Source organism: Dipodomys merriami, unplaced genomic scaffold (assembly GCF_024711535.1).
Source record: "Dipodomys merriami isolate MVZ:Mamm:240054 unplaced genomic scaffold, mDipMer1.0.p SCAF_19, whole genome shotgun sequence".
Classification (NCBI taxonomy): domain Eukaryota; kingdom Metazoa; phylum Chordata; class Mammalia; order Rodentia; family Heteromyidae; genus Dipodomys; species Dipodomys merriami.
In genome coordinates this window covers 13781635-13798882 of record NW_027203270.1, presented here as the reverse complement: position 1 = coordinate 13798882, position 17248 = coordinate 13781635, and the positions used below count along the sequence as shown (strand labels likewise).

The 17248-nt window shown below is 39.3% G+C and overlaps 1 protein-coding gene across 4 annotated transcripts in view; it reads left to right on the top strand.

The window, feature by feature from the left end:
* The window catches only part of Ssh2 (slingshot protein phosphatase 2), a 222541-nt gene that overhangs the window by 178067 nt on the left and 27226 nt on the right, over positions 1-17248 (top strand). For all 4 annotated transcript variants that reach the window (XM_070027392.1, XM_070027394.1, XM_070027393.1 and 1 more), the window contains 3 exons: positions 4393-4486; positions 4618-4746; positions 16130-16176. In XM_070027392.1, coding sequence (XP_069883493.1) covers positions 4393-4486; positions 4618-4746; positions 16130-16176 — 270 coding nt within the window. The remainder of the gene's footprint in view (positions 1-4392; positions 4487-4617; positions 4747-16129; positions 16177-17248) is intronic.

Here is a 17248-nt window from a genome sequence, read left to right as displayed (position 1 = left end):
AAGCTGAAGTGCTGAGGGACAGTACCCAGGCCCAGAGTTCAGGCCCCATGACCTGCAAAAAAAAAAAAATTACCAAATCTCCCTGGTGTGCTATGCATTGAATAAAGGCCTAAAGTGGCACTGGTGTTTTATTTCCTTTTTAGGTCTATGTGTTGAAACTTGTTGAAATTTTTGTTACTATTTTATGTTTTTTTGTTTTTTTTGGTTTTTTTGGGTCCAGTCATGGGCCTGAACTCTGGGCCTGGGCACTGTCCCTCAGCTCTTCAGCTCAAGGCTAGCCCTCTACCACTTGAGCCACAGCACCACTTCCGGCTTTTTTCTTTTTGCATATGTGGTGCTGAGGAATTGAACCCAGGGCCTCATGCATGCAAGGTAAGCACTCTACCACTGAGCCACCTTCCCAGCCCTATATGTTTTGTTTTGTTTTTACTTAGTTCCTGCTTTGGAAATTAATCAGGATGTTTACTTTCTCTATAAATTAATCTTTCTGAACTTTCAAGATATTCAACTAGGGCGAGAAAAGTGGGTAGTAGAGCTACTTATATGATCTTACAAACAGGATTTGTCTTAAGATTCGTGAAGTCAAGCCAAAATACTAAATGATTTTTTAAAGGCTTTAGATATTAGTCTAATAATGCCTTTTACTGGAAAAGATAAAATTTCCAACTGTGTGTAAAAACAGTTTTTTTAAAAAAGCACCTTTTCAATAACCCTAAATCCTTTCAAGATCCCATAGTAACTAAAAATAAGAATTTGTAGAAAATGTTATTCATAATTCCATGCTTTGCAAGAATGAATGTTTCATCTAGCTCAAAAAAGTACATTCCCCTGATCCTGGTGGCTTACACCTATAATCCTAACTACTCAGAAGATTGAGACCTAAAAATCATTGTTCAAAGCCAGCCCAGGGAAGGAAATGTGAAACTTTTTTTTTTTCTTTGTCGGTGATAGAGCTTGAACTCAGGGCCTGGGTGCTGTCCCTGAGCAATTTTTGCTCAAGGATTCTGTTCTACCACTTTGAGCAACAGTGCTACTTCTAGATTTCTTGTGGTTAATTGGAGATAAGAGTCTCACAGACTTTTCTGTCTGGGCTGGCCTTGAACAATGATCCTCAGGTCTTAGCCTCCGGGGTAACTAGGATTACAGGCATGAGCCACCAGTGCCCAGCTTTCCTGGAAACTCTTATCTCCAGTTAACCACCAAAAAGCTGGAAGTTGAGCTGTGCCTCAACTGTGCAGAGTGGTTGAGTGTATCATGGTGGAGTGCTATCCTTGAGCAACAAAAAAGCTTAAAGATGGCATCCAGGCCCTTAGTTCAAGCCCTGGGACCAGCACCAAATAAATAAAAGCACATTCTAGTTGTTCAGGGCGATGCATGTGTAATGTTACTAAGGAGGCAGAGATGCAAAGAATTACAATTCAAGGCCAGCTTGGGAAAATAGACCCCTCCCCCCATTTCAACAAACTGAATGTAGTGATGCACATCTGTAATTCTAATTACATGGAAGATATAGCTAGAAGGATTGAAGTCCTAGTTTTAAAAAAAAATGCAAAACCCAGTGCAAGGCCTGTCTCATAAAGCAAAAAAAGGTAGAGAGTGTGACTCAAGTGAGAGTGTTTCTAGTGTATGTGAAGCCCTGAACTCAAACCACGGTACAAAAAAAAAAACAAAAAACAAAAAAAACCCTACATTCTAAATCATACTTACTTGAGACAGAAAAAATACTATCAACCACCTAGGGCAGAAAAGTCCACAAGACTCCATCTCTATCTTCCAGCTTCAGTAACTAGCAAAAAGCCAAGTGGAGGTATGACTCAAATGGCAAACCATCAACTAAGCAAGCCAGCTAAGTAAGCATGTGCCTTGAGTTCAAACTGTAGTAGTACAAAGGATAAATGGGGATAGGAAGCTTGGGTAAGAATTTTATTCTTGTCAAGACAAGGATACCTTTCTGACTGATGGAGAGATGGCATAGGTATTAACTATATTCTGTAGGGTTTGTGAGAAACTAAGAGAACTAAGTGGTATGGAGCTCCACAGTTGTGGAGTTAGAGCATCTATCTTTGGAGATTACTGAAGCTATTTTTACCATCAGTGATAAGGCTGTAGGCAGCTAAGGACAGGCAGGATGCCCAAAGGCTTATTAGTCCATTTCCATCTCCAAATAAGGAGGTAAAGAGCACATACCTTTCTTGAGTAGGTAGCAGAGGAAAGATGAAGCAGGAAGTATTACCCACTTCCTTCAAATTCTGTACAATATAAAATAATGCTGTGACAGGAAACATCCAGTTACATTAAACTAATACCTGTCTAGTAATTAAAGAGTAACTAGTTTGATTTCATATTTAAGTTCCAAGGGCTATTTATTTATTTATTTATTTATTTTATTGTGATGGTCCTGGGGCTTTAACTTGGGGCCTGGGTGCTGTCCCTGAGTTTCTCTGCTCAAGGGTGGCACTCTACCAGTTGAACCATAGTCCCACTTCAACTTTTCTGATGGTTTACCTGGAGGCAAGATTCTCACAGACTTTCCTGTCTGGGCTGGCTTCAAACTGCAATCCTCAGATCTCATCCTCCTGAGTAGCTAGGATTATAGGTGTACCTGTAATTACATCAGTGTTTGATGTGGTAATTTTATTTTTAAGAGAGTCAGAAAACTCAGTCCTGTAAGTAGAGTATTAGGCTTGTCTTAGCTTTCTGATTTTACTGCCAGCATATGTAAGCATTAGCACTCTTTAAAGATTGTTATCTTCATAATGAAGATAGAAATTTCAAAGACCGATATGTTCTATAATTCCAGCACTTGTGAGGCAGAGACAGGTGATTTTTTTTTTTCTTCCACATCAACCAGGATTAATCACATGTCGATGGCCAAGGGAATCATTGTTACTATTAAAATAGTAATCTCTGGGGGCTGGGAAGGTGGCTCAGTGGTAGAGCGCTTGCCTTGCATGCATGAGGCCCTGGGTTCAATTCCTCAGTACCACATAAGCAAAAAGAAAAAAGCCAGAAGTGACACTGTGGCTCAAGTGGTAGAGGGCTAGCCTTGAGCTGAAGAGCTGAAGGACAGCGCCCAGGCCCAGAGTTCAGGCCCCACGACCAGACCCAAAAAAAAAATAAAAATAAAAATAAAGAAGTATACTCAGTTCACAATAGCCAAGATATAGAAACAACCCAGATGCCCCACTACAGATGAATGGATCCAAAAATTGTGGTACCTTTATCCAATGGAATATTACTCAGCCATTAGAAAGAACAAAATAATGCCATTCACAGGGAAATGGATGGAACTAGAACAAATCATGTTAGGTAAAATAAGCCAAGATCAGATAGACAAAGTCTCCCTGATATGTAAATGTTAAATTCAAAATGCAAGGAGATATGACCAAGTAAACAGGACTCAAGAAACAAAAGACCTCCTCTTCTTTTTTTTTTTTTGGTCATAGGGCTTGAACTCTGGGCCTGGACATTGTCCCTGAGCTCTTCAGCTCAAGGCTAGTATCATATCCCACAATGTTGTGAAATGTGTAGAATTTATGGAATCACTTAATCTCAATAAAGAAGAACTATCTTTGGTATACCCAACTTGTCTTTTATTCCTTAATGGGTCTATATATGTGAATGTATTTAAGGGGTTTTAAACACATACAACCTTTCTGTTAATCATTTCTATTTATTTATATTCTCAACATTCTGAAAATAAACTTTTTTTTGCCAGTCCTGGAGCTTGAACTCTGGGCCTGGATGCTGTCCCTGAGCTGCTTTTGCCCAGGGCTAGTGCTCTACCACTTGAGCAACAGTGCTATGCCTAACTTTTTCTGAGTAGTTTATTGGGAGATAAGAGTCTCGTGGACTTTCCTGCCTGGGCTAGCTGTGAACCATGATCCACAGATCTCAGCTTCCTGAGTAGCTATGATTACAGGCTTGAGCCATCGGCATCCAACTAAAAATAAACTTTTTAAAAGTAAAAAAACAAAAAAATGACTCTACTGAACTTTGAACTCATGGCCTTTTGTGCTTACTAAGCAGGCACTCTTGCAGGATACTTGGGCCTGAACTCAAGGCCTTGCACTCTTGCTGCTTTGTCACTCTACAACTTCTGATTATTTATTACTGGTTAATTGGAGATAAGAGACTCAAGGACTTTCCTGTCTAAGCTGGCTTTGAACCACGATCCTCAGATGTCATCCTCCTAAATAGCTAAGATTACAGGTGTGAGCCACCAGTACCTTGTTTCTAAAAATAAAATTTCTATTTGTAATGCCTCCACAATATAAAGTTAAGCAAAATAGAGGTAAAACTTGCCAATTTGGAAATATAAACAAATGTTATATTCATTAATGTAATCAAATTCCTGCTTAAGAAAAATCACTACTTCTCTCTTGTCCTCAGACCAACTGAACGTGAGCGAACAGAAAGGCTAATTAAATCCAAATTAAGGGAGATCATGATGCAGAAAGATTTGGAGAATATCACATCCAAAGAGGTAAGAGATATTGAGTCTGCTTTGGTCCAAGGCTAGGAGTGTGATAACAATAGATATGGGGCTAGAAATAGTACACAGTTGAAAGTGAAGATCTTCACAGAGATTAGTAAAATATGTCATCTTTGTTTCAGATACGAACAGAGTTGGAAATGCAAATGGTTTGCAATTTGAGAGAATTCAAAGAATTTATTGATAATGAAATGATAGTGATCCTTGGTCAGATGGATAGTCCTACACAGATATTTGAGCATGTGTTCCTGGTAAGTTTTAAAGACATATTAAATGGTGTGTTGAAACAAGCCTATGTGGACTGGGGGTAAGGAAACAATTATTAAGTCTTTCAAGTCTGCCAGATGTGTCTAAGGTCTGAAATATTTGAACAGAGCAGGTGGGCACTACTATCTGAGAGACTATTGTACTTACTTTTTTGTAGTCCCCAAAGATTGAACCCAAGGCCTTGCATATGTTAAGCACATGTTTTACCACTGAACTATATTCCTAGACCTGGACTTTTACACAGAAAGTATTATAGCTACATTTTGAGTTGCATGAATATTTTTCATAATTGCCATAATCTCAGCTAGGAAAAATTATCCCTTATGGTTCCTGAACATTCAGAGACCTATAACTAATTATAGGAGACTTCCCTGATGGATTAGGAAGCCTCTAATTTCCTAAAATCTATTTTTGTCCTAAAATGTTAGAATTCTAATTTTCATCTGTACAAAATTAACGAAGATAACTAAAATCAATGAAGAGGAGCTAGGCACTGGTGGCTCACATTTTAATCCCAGCTATTCAGGAGGCTGAGATTTGAGGATTGCAGTTCAAAGCCAGCCCATCAAGAAAGTCTGTGAGGCTCTTAACATCCAGTTAAGTACCAAAAAGCCAGAGGAGAGCTGTGGCTCAATTGTAGAGCAAAAAACTCAGGGACAGTTCCCAGGCCCTGAGTTAAAGCCCAGGACCAGCACCAAAAAAAAAAAAAAAGAATGTAAAAACTCATTTTATTTCCACTTCTGACACATTTTGACCAAAATGTTAACAACTAAATAAAGTAGTTTGATTTTCACTTCCTTTCTCTTGTGTGAGAACATTTGTAAACTGTGAAATGATTAGAAGCTGGGAAACAGGAGAGAAGAGGACTAAATGCATGGGAATTGACTCAACTCACCTTGAACACTCAAGAATTTATTTCACCAGGCAGACAGGCTTTGTGTCATTGAAAGTCTGTGCCCTGAGTTAATCTGTTGACTCTCTAGAGCTTGTGTGTCTCTAGAGTGATTCATAATAGACCATAGCTATGAAATTACTCATGAAAAGTTGTGAGCTGGCAGGGGAACTTCTTTTCCAGTACTTTAATGTAGCCAAAATGTGTTGCCATTTCTGGATGCAGATTATACTGGCCTTTTCTATGAACAAAGCACCTGTTTTTGTTGTTTTTTTCTGTATATTTCCATTAAGGCCCAAACATAAACTTAATATTGTTGGAAAGAATCTATGTTGCTTATTAGAAAAACTTATAAAATAATATCCAGTGGCCCATTTTCATTCTAAATGTGAAATGTGACTTAGGAGACATTCACATGTCTCCATAAAACCTAATTTTTATGACAGGCAAACTCCAGTAAACAAGAGGAATTTGCTAGCAAAGCACAAATAGCTTGTGGCTATAGTCCTAGCTAATCAGGAAGCTGAGATCTGAGAATCTCAGTTTGAAACCAGCCCAGACAAATCCTCAAGATTCTTCTCTTCTCTCTCTCTTTTTTTATTTTTTTTGGTCAGTTGTAGGGCTTGAACTCTGGGCTTAGGCACTGTCCATGTGCTCTTCAGTTCAAGATGAGCACTCTACTACTTGAGCCACAGCATCATTTCTGGTTTTCTTAGTGGTTTATTGGAGATAAGAGTCTCACAGACTTTCCTGCCCGGGCTGGCTTTGAACCGAGATGCTCAGATCTCAGCCTCCTGAGTAGCTAGGATTATAGGCATGAGCCACCAGTGCCGGGCTACGATTCTTCTCTTTAACCACCAAAAATATCTGTAAATGAAAGCCTAGTTCAAATGGTTGAGCACCAGCCCTGAGCAAAAATGAATCCCTGAAAAGAAGTCATGTTAAGAAAGTGACCAATCGGTGCTGGGAAGGTGGCTCAGTGGTAGAGCGCTTGCCTTGCATGCCTGAGGCCCTGGGTTTGATTCCTCAGCACCATATAAGCAAAAAGAAAAAAGCCGGAAGTGGTGCTATGGCTCAAGTGGTAGAGCACTAGCCTTGAGCTGAAGAGCTGAGGGACAGCGCCCAGGCCGAGTTCAGGCCGCAAAACCGGACCCCCTCCCTCCCCCCCCAAAAAAAAGAAAGTGACCAAATCTGCAAACTTAGAAATAATTTTGCCATTGAGCTAAGATCTCCTTCCTTTTTTCAGGGTCAGGTATCAGACCCAAGGCCTTGTATTTGCTTAATAAGAGCTCTACCACTAGCTTGAGCTTGGCCTTTTTTGTGTGTGCTGATCCTAAGACTTGAACTCAAGGTCTAGACACTATCCTTTAGGTTTTTGGCTCAAGGCTAGTGCTCTACTGCTTGAGCCACAGTTCCGCTTCTGGCTTTTTAATGGTTAACTAGAGATAAGAGTAGCACCTACTTATTTCTTTCCCAGGCTGGCTTTGAACCTCAATTCAGCTCATATGGAGAGGGAATGTATAGAACATATTTAAAGAAATTCTGGCCGGGCGCTGGTGGCTCACGCCTGTAATCCTAGCTACTCAGGAGGCTGAGATCTGAGGATTGCAGTTCAAAGCCAGCCCGGGCAGGAGAGACCGTGAGACTCCTATCTCCAATAAACCACCAGAAAACCGGAAGTGGCGCTGTAGCTCAAGTGGTAGAGCGCTCGCCTTGAGCTGAAGAGCTGAGGGACAGCGCCCAGGCCCAGAGTTCAAGCCCCACGGCCGACAAAAAAAAAAAAAAGAAAAAAGAAATTCTGCAGTAAAGGTATTACTAGGGTAAGAAAAGGTTCTTTTTTTTTTTTTTTTTTTTTTTTGCCAGTCCTGGGGCCTGAACTCTGGGCCTGGGCGCTGTCCATCAGCTCTTCAGCTCAAGGCTAGCACTCTACCACTTGAGCCACAGTGCCACTTCTGGTTTTTTCTGCTTATGTGGTGCTGAGGAATTGAACCCAGGCCTTATGCATGCAAGGCAAGCACTCTACCATTGAGCCACCTTCCCAGCCCAAGAAAAGGTTCTTATACATCCTTACAAGTGTACAAGTACAGCCAGGCACTGGTGGCTCACTCCTGTAATCCTAGCTACTCAGGAGGCTGAGATCTGAGGTTTGCAGTTCAAAGCCAGCCCAGTAGGAAAGTCCATGAGACTCTTATCTCCAAATAACCACCAGAAAACCAGAAGTGGCTCTGTGGCTCAAGTGGTAGAGTGTTCACCTTGACCTGAAGAGCTCAGGGACATCGCCCAGGCCCAGAGTTCAAGTCCCATGACTGACCAAAAAAAAAAAAAAAGTGAACAAATACAGTTATAGTACTTCTCTTAGCTGGAAGCCTTTGCCCAATTAGATTTCAGTATTATCAGTTCTCCTGGAGGCTATGTAACTTGGCTGAGAAAAAGCTAGATGTGAACAGAGAACCTTTGCTGCAAAGCAGGCAACCTTTTCAATTAAATAAGAGAAACACAAGAGTATTGGGTATACAAAGGGCCCATGGATATAAAAGTAGCTGAATTTTTATGCTAATTTTCTTTTTCAAGATTTGGTATTGCAAAATCCTTTTAGAAGAGTGTTCCCTTTTCAAAGAAAATTCAGCCTCAAGGTGGTTATATTTATTGAAGGTACAGAGAAATTTAGAGTATGTGAGGAGAAATGAGACAGCAATCCATTGTATTCTTTTTATCTTAGTCAAGACTTTTGTCCCTAAAAATATGTGGCATAAACTAGGAAGGAAAAGTTAATAGAGGTTTTATGCTTGGTTACCACAATAATGTGACTTAAAACATTGAGACTACAGAGTTGATAAGGATAGGGATATCAGCCTTCAGAGATTATGTATTTATCCTATCAGAACTCCCAGTACAATTCTTTTTTTTTGGGGGGGGGGGTCCGGTTGTGGGGCCTGAACTATGGGCATAGGCACTGTCCCTCAGCTTTTCAGCTCAAGGCTACCACTCTACCACTTGAGCCACAGCGCCACTTCCGGCTTTTTTTCTTTTTGCTTATGTGGTGCTGGGGAATCGAACCCAGGGCCTAATGCATGCAAGGCAAGCGCTCTACCACTGAGCCACCTTCCCAGCCCAGTACAATTCTTTTTTTTTTTTTTTTGGGGGGGGGGTCCGGTCGTGGGGCCTGAACTCTGGGCCTGGGCGCTGTCCCTCAGCTCTTCAGCTCAAGGCTAGCGCTCTACCACCTGAGCCACAGCACCACCTTCAGCTTTTTTCTTTTTGCTTATGTGGTGCTGAGGAATCGAACCCAGGGCCTCAGGCATGCAAGACAAGCGCTCTTTCACTGAGCCACCTTCCCAGCCCCATCCAGTACAATTCTTATTAGTATAAATATATTTTCTTTTATTTTGCTTGGAACATTTGGACCCCAGAAAGACTGTTGCCTGATGATAACATCTGAAAAGAACTCAGTTACTTGGATCTTTGGGCCGGTTGTACAGTGTTGGGAGAATGAATGAAATGGAAATGAACACTTATTTTAAGATATAATGTAGGCTCCAGATTTCATTTGACATTTCAGTATGAAGAAAATTAGGACACTGTAAGCATGAAAAGCCTGGTGTTAAAATTTAAAGATTGGTTATGTTGAGAGCTAATATGCCTAATATTTGTATTGAAGACAGAAAAGGAATTGCACTAAGTTGACTCTAGTTCTTTCAGATTGAACCTGAAGCAGCCCTAACCACAGCCCAAATCAGTTTTTGTGACTTCATCAGTAAACATTGCATGTAATTTATTTTACCTCTGGATAGGTATCACTTTAGATTTTTGGATTTAATTTGCCCTAGACATTAGATTAAAACCATGGACTTTTCCATCATGTCAAGGTTATTTCTATGTAACTGGATAGAGCTCTACAGAGGATTTAGATTTCTAAATTAAGAAGTAGTCACATTTCCCTGGCTTCAGTTTAGGCTTCTCATTCTTTATTGTTTGTTGTCTGTCTCCCTGAAGTCCTTTATAGTTTCTTTGGTGTGGGAGCTAGTTTTCTAAAGGCACAGAATCTTCCATAATTTAAAAAAATTTTTTTCTAGTACTCTGGCTTGAACCTTGCTTGGCCATACCTTCAGCCTTGATTTTTGCTGGTTAATAGCAGATGGAGTCTTGTAGACTTTTTTGCTGGCTTTGAACCTCTCTTTATCCTTCATACATATCTTCTGAGTAGCTAGAATTACAAGCATGAGCCACTATCACCTGACCCCTTCCATAATTTTTGAAAACAAGTCAGCTGTAGACATTAGTTACTGGCATTTTTTTTTGCCTTTTTTTCTCAGCAAGGTGAAATTTACTTCTGTGCAGAAGGCTGTGCCATCAGCCAAAAATCTGGCAAGCAAGCACACCTAGCCTTTTCTTTTTTTTTTTTTTTTGGGTCCGGTCGTGGGGCCTGAACTCTGGGCCTGGGCACTGTCCCTCAGCTCTTCAGCTCAAGGCTAGCGCTCTACCACTTGAGCCACAGCGCCACTTCCAGCTTTTTTCTTATGTGTGCTGAGGAATCGAACCCAGCATGCAAGGCAAGTGCTCTACCACTGAGCCACCTTCCCAGCCCCCTACCTAGCCTTTTCTTAAATGGAACTTCAGACAATGTCTTTGATATCTTCCACTTCAACAGTTATATTACAAGTCATTTGTAAATGTGATTGTAGTGATTATATGGCATTTGATGACTTTTAAGTGATTTATGTGTTTATTTGATCACTCATTCAAAAAACATTTGTTGATTCTCTTTATTGTGCCAGCATGACACTAGGTTACTTGTATGGTCTGATCTAATTCTAAAAGGGTGATGAACCATAAGGGAGAAAGGCTCAAAAAAGGCCTATGGAATCAAGGACACAGAGATGTCTAATCAGGAGATTAAACAGTTAGAAGATATCAGTAGTAATATTAGCAAGAGTGGTGAAGGCAGAGACCAAGGCACTATGGGTTAAAACACATAGAAAATAAGGAAATAGGAAAAAGTTAATATTAGCCTGTATTTCTATAGATCTTGGCTATGAAGGGAAGGAAGAAATAGTATCTAAGAGAGCTTCAGAATAGAGAAAGAGGTTTTTCTTTTTAATATGGTATAAACTTTATAGGTAGGAAAGATGCCTATTGAATATATAAGACTGGAGTGGGAAGGGCATTCCATATCTAATTCTGAAATAATAGGTAAACTTTATTTTAAAGTGTTTTCCTTTGCAAAAGATATAAACAGCTCAGAAACAGAAAAATGGATATTAACATTGTGAAGTTGTTCACTTTCACTCATGAGAGAAAAAAATTTGAAGTTATTATGAGATAGCATTTCACACATCATATTAATAAAAATTCAAAAACTAAATCACACATTTTGTTGACAGCGTTATGAGGAAAAGTGGCACTTACATTATTGTTAGTAGGAATGCAGAATTGTTAGTCCTTGGTTAGAATAAAGTTAGTGTACATTTAGTTTTTTGTCCAGAAACCCCACTTTCACAATGTCATACTTATAGACTAGTTTTATCAGTTATATCAATACCTAATGAAGTACTCTTCAGAAGTAAAAAAAAAAAAAAATGAAGATCTCTATGAACTGTTACGTAAAATATACAGTTCTAGGTTATATGGCATAGTTTTGAAAATAGTTTTTGAAGAGCTGAGGAACAGCGCCCACGCCCAGAGTTTAGGCCCCACAACTGACAAAAAAAAAAAAAAAAAGAAAGAAAGCCCTGACTGAGTTTAAATTCTAGTACCAGCACACACATAGAAAAAAAAAGAAACCAAAGAACAAAAAATTATAGTATACTACTCTGTGATATAAGAAGTGGTAATATGTATTTGCTTATATTTTTAATAGAACATAAGCAGTATAAACTATAAATTAATGAAAATAGTTACTCATAGGAATTAAAGATATAGATGTTTACTTTTTCGTCCTTCTTTGATACAGGATATGACTGTATAGCCCAGGCATGCCTCAAACTTGCTATGTAGCCCAAGTTATTTTGAATGCTATCTTCTTACTTTAGTTTCCCAAGTGAAATTATAAGCTTACTTTTTAAAAAACTTTGAATTTCCATTATGTAAAAGTTTTGCTACTCACAAAATTAAAGATAATAGGAAAAGCATATTCTAAAATTGGGTACACAGAACAAATTAACACAAATATATACCAAATTGAGACCTTATAGAAGATAATAATTAAATAACTTTTAGGCAGGATTCTTTGCTTTTATCCTTAGTGAAATATGACTAGCAAATAGACCAACCAAAATATTGAATTTAATAGGTTTGTTTTGGTCATAGTGGGTATAGTAATGTTCAATTTATTTTCTTAGTAGTGAAAATGAGTTGGGAACCAAGGTTTTAGGGAGATTAGGGAAATAAAAATGCTGAGTCAAGTCAAAAATTGAGAAAGAACCTGTAAATGTGAATTGGAGATAACAGTTTAAACTCGCTATTTTTAGAAATATTTCTTTGCTTTGTCTGCTGAAAATTTTTCCAAGCCCATGTAATTAATACTGGTATCTTGATTACACAATAACATTCTTTATTAAAAGAAACCAGAGTTCTTTGAGAAATGGTGAGTCCATTCACAAAAGTGAATCTAGAAGTTGTTTTTGTTTGTTTGTTTGATGTACTGGGTTTAACTCAGAGCTTGAAGTTTGCTAGGCAAGCACTCAAACACACTTGAGGTTATGTCTCCTGCTCTTTTTCTCTAGGTTTTTGTTTGTTTTTGTTGGACATGGGGCTTAAACTCTGGGCCCTGGGTACTGTCCTAGTACTCTACCACTTTGAGCCACAGCGCCACTTCCAGCTTTTTCTGTTTATGTGGTGCTGAGGAATCGAACCCAGGGCCTCATGCATGCAAGCACTCTTAACACTGAGCCACCTTCCCAACCCTTCTCTAGGTATTTTGAGGTAGGGTTTTATTTTCTGCCTGGACATGCCTTCGGACCACAATCCACCTAGTTTAGGTTTCAGTCATAGCTAGGATTACAGGCTCATGCCACCACACCATTTCTTTCCATTGAAATAAAATCTTTCAAACATTTTGTCCTAGACTACCGTAGAACTGTGAACCTCCCGATCTTAACCGTCATGTAGCTAGGATAGCAGGCAAGCATGAACTCAAGGAGGAATCTCATGAATTTTCCAGGCCTGTATCCTAGCTACTCGGGAGATTTAGGAACATAGTTCTCAGCCAGCCTGGGCTGACAAATAGAAGAGATTCTTATCTCCAGTTAACCAGCAAAAAGCAAGAACTGGAGGTGTGACTCTACCAAGAGCACTAGCCATGAATGAATAAAAAGCCGAGTGAGAGAGTACCAGGCCCTGAGTTGAAGTCCCAGTACACATAATACAAGAAAGAGGAGAAGTGGGGTGGAGGGAGAAAAAGTCTCATAAACTTTTGCCTTGAACCACAGTCCTGGATCTCAGTCTCAGAAATGACTAGGAGTCTAGTAGCCAGCCACAGACATGAACTGCCAATGCCTGACTAGGAAAAAACTTACCTTGATGAGATTCCTTCCCACTTGCCAAATTCAGGACAATTTGAGCATCAAAATAATGTTAAAAGCAGCTGAGAATTAGTGGCTCAGTTAGAGTCCCTGCTTTGAAGCCTGGAATTCAAACTTCAATATTGTAAGACAGGAAAGAAATAATTTTAATAAAAAGATGGAAAGAATAGTCAGATGAAGCTGTATTAGGGATGAGTACCAGCTAACATACACAAGTATCACTGTTTTATAACCTCCAGAAAAATAGTTTATTTGGGCAAGATGAGAAATGGGCATTAAAACCAAAGGCTAGGGTTGGGAATGTGGCTTAGCGGTAGAGTGCTTGCCTAGCATGCATGAAGTTATGAATTTGATTCCCCAGTACCACATACACAGAAAAAGTGGAAGTAGCACTGTGGCTCAAGTGGTAGAGTACTAGCCTTGAACAAAAGAATCTCAAGGACAGTGCCCAGCCCAGAGGTCAAGTCTCAGGACTGGCATAAAAACAAACAAATTTTTTAAAAAACACAAAGGCTAGTGGAGCTGTGACTCAAAGTGGTAGGATGCAAAGAGAACTCGGGGACAGAGCCCTAAGTTCAAGGCCCATGACTGCCAAAAAAAAGGCTAAAAGTTACTATGAGACAGTGTATTCGCACAATCTCTAATAATGACTATCCCTAGATTACTAATTAATTGCAAAGAAACCTTTATAGTAGAGAGATATGGCAGATACAAAGAAAGGTATGGTGTACTTAAACTCAGCATACTAAATAATGGGGCAAACTAATAGTATATGTTTCCCAATTTGATACAATAGGAAGAACGTAATGTCACTCTTGTAAAAAGTTGGAACTGCCAGGTGCTAGTGGCTCATACCTACAATCCTAGCTACTAAAGAGGCTACAATCTTGAAGATCCTGATTCATAGTCAGCACAGGCACACAAACCCAAGAGACCAGGACTCAAAAATCTTACCTGTGGCCACTTTTGCTCATTGACTAGTGCTCTACCAACTAAGCCATACCTCCAACCCCAAATCCAAGTGACTCTTATGTCTTAGCAAAAAGCTAAAAGCAGAGCTGAGGCTCAAGTGGTGGACCCTCCAGTCTTGAGCAAAAAAGCTAAGCAAAAGTACAAGGCTTTGAGTTCAAGTCCCAGTACTGGCACAAAAAAAAAGTTTGACCTGAATCTAATCACAGAAAATAATCAGAAAAACCCAAGTTATAGTGTGTTCTCTTAGTTAGCAGAGCTGAAATCTTTTTTTATAGAGTGTAAGTGTCATGACAGACTAAAAACAATAAAAGATTAGAGAGGGACTGGGAATGTGGCTTAGTGGTAGAGTGGCTAACATGCATGAGTTCCTGGGTTCAATTCCTTGGTACCACATAAACAAAAAATAAAATTAAAAAAAAGAAAGAAAGGGAGGTATAGGCTGTTCCATATTAGAAAAGGAAATAGAAATATGGCAACCACATGTAAAGTATGACTTTTGAGTTCATAAAGGACATTTGGGAGACAGTTGTGGAAATTCAAATATGGACAGTGTATTAGGTTATTGAATTTGTGTTATATTTATTGAGTATGATCATAGTATTGTAAGAAAATTTTCTCATTAATAAAATGAATACCAGGAAGTAGAAACATTCTTGTGGGGGATGGAAGGAAGCACAGGAATAGAGGGAGAAAGAGTGAGCAAATGTAGTCACCATATTCAATGACAATATGTAAAAATTGAACTATATAACTTGAGGGTAGGAATGAGAGGAGGGAAAATGGGGAGAACAGTAAAAGGGGTAGGTGACATTGATCAAGATGCATTGTTCTTATAACCTGAATTACAGAATTAAAACCTCTTTGTACAGCTACTTAATAATTTTTAAATGTTCTTGTACCTGTTCAAGTATTATAGTATTCAAATTGTTTTCAAAATGGCACAATTGTATATTGATTGAAAAAAAAAGAAAGGCGATTATGGAAAATATTCATAACTAATGTGTCTTCCAGATATCCTGCAGAGTCTAACCCCTCATTTGCCTCTTTTTAAAATTTTACATATGTTTTCCCCTTTATTGACAAAGGCTGCCATTTCATTGTCTTAGAACACAGACACTCGCACACAGTTACACTCTGCCACCAGCCTCTTTATACTCCTTAATTTATAATAAGCTAGGAGGAGTAGGATTTGAATCAGATCTCCCCAGATCTGTTTTGTTTTTTGTTTTAGTGAGAAACTCAGGATTAAATTCACGGCCTCATAAATGAGTCCTCAGATCTAGGTTTAATTTATAATAACATTGTTTTGTTCACTGTTGAGCATCTCTTTTTTTTTTTTTTTGTCGGTCATGGGGCTTGAACTCTGGGCCTGGGCCCTGTCCCTCAGCTCTTCAGCTCAAGGCGAGCGCTCTACCACTTGAGCTACAGCGCCACTTCCGGTTTTCTGGTGGTTTATTGGAGATAGGAGTCTCACGGTCTCTCCTGCCCAGGCTGGCTTTGAACCGCGATCCTCAGATCTCAGCCTCCTGAGTAGCTAGGATTACAGGCGTGAGCCACCGGCGCCCGGCAACTGTTGAGCATCTCTAAGTGCCAGGCACTGTGCAAGTTTTCCAAAGGTTTTTGCCCTCAAGGAGTTTATTTTACAGTAAGTGAGATAATTAGAAAAAAAGCACATAAATAAATATTAATGTACAAATTGTGATAGATACTGCTCAGGAAAATAGTGAATTACTATGAATTTGAATAGCATAGGAAATTGAGTGTAGATTTGATGATGGTCAAAAGTCACTTCTTGATGGTCTTGAGAGAAATTATTTGAATTTTATGAGTCAGCTTTCTTATATGTAAAAAAAAAATTGAGGCTAGGAACTAAATGTGCTAATATATAAAATGCCTGCTTCTTTCTTACACAGTACTTTTTTTCAAATATTTTATTTAGTTGATTTGCTAATGTTCCCTAACCTTGTCATTTTGGCTCTTTAGGGATCAGAATGGAATGCCTCCAACTTGGAGGATCTACAGAACCGAGGGTAAGCACACAGAAGAATTACTGAAAATCCTATGTGAATGAAGTCTCTGTTAATCTTTATAGTTCTCATAAAACTAGTTTTGGTATGGTATGTAACTTCAGTTTTCATACTTGGTACCATGATTCTAAACAGATATAATTTATTTGGGCGGAGGAGGGGGAGAGCGGTCATGGGGCCTGAACTCTGGGCGCTGTCTCTCAGCTCTTCAGCTCAAGGCTAGTACTCTACCACTTGAGTCACAGCACCACTTCCAGCCTTTTCTGCTTATGTGGTGCTGAGGAATCAAATCCAGGGCATCATCCATGCAAGCCAAGCATTCTACCACTGAGCCACCTTCCCAGCCCAAAACAGATAATAAAATTTAATATAAATGAAATTTAATATAAATATAATTTAATAAAAATTCCAACTGCTAGCCAGGTGCCAGTGGCTCACACTGGTAATCCTTGCTACCCAGGAGGCTGAGATCTGAGGATCACAGTTCAAAGTCAGCCACAGCAGGAAAGTCCTTAAGACTCCTAACTCCAGTTAACTACCAGAAAACAGGAAGTGGCACTGTGGCTCAAGTGGTAGAGCCCTCACTGTAAGCTATAGAGCTCAAGGACAGCATCAGGCCCAGAGTTCAAGCCCCAGAACTGATCCTCCCCCCAAAAAAATTCCAACTGTTATATTCTCTCACTTTCCAAAAAAGTTAACTTGTATTAATGGAAGATTTTTCATTTGTATTTATTTTTTGTTTATGTGATACCAAGGAATTGAACCCAGGGCTTCATGCATGCTAGGCAAGCACTCTACCACTAAGGCATATTCCCTGCCTAATGGGAGATCTTTTAAAGACAAATGTGTAGGCTCAAATAAGCCCTGAGATCAAACCCCAGAACCACAAAAAAAAAAAATCTGCAAATGTGTACATTGTTGGTGCTCTTTAAAATCAAGTATAGAGCTAGGCGCTGGTGGCTCACGCCTGTAATCCTAGCTAGTCAGGAGGCTGAGATCTGAGGATCACGGTTCAAAGCCTGCCTGGGCAGGAAAGTCCGTGAGACTCTAATCTCCAATAAACCACTAGAAAACT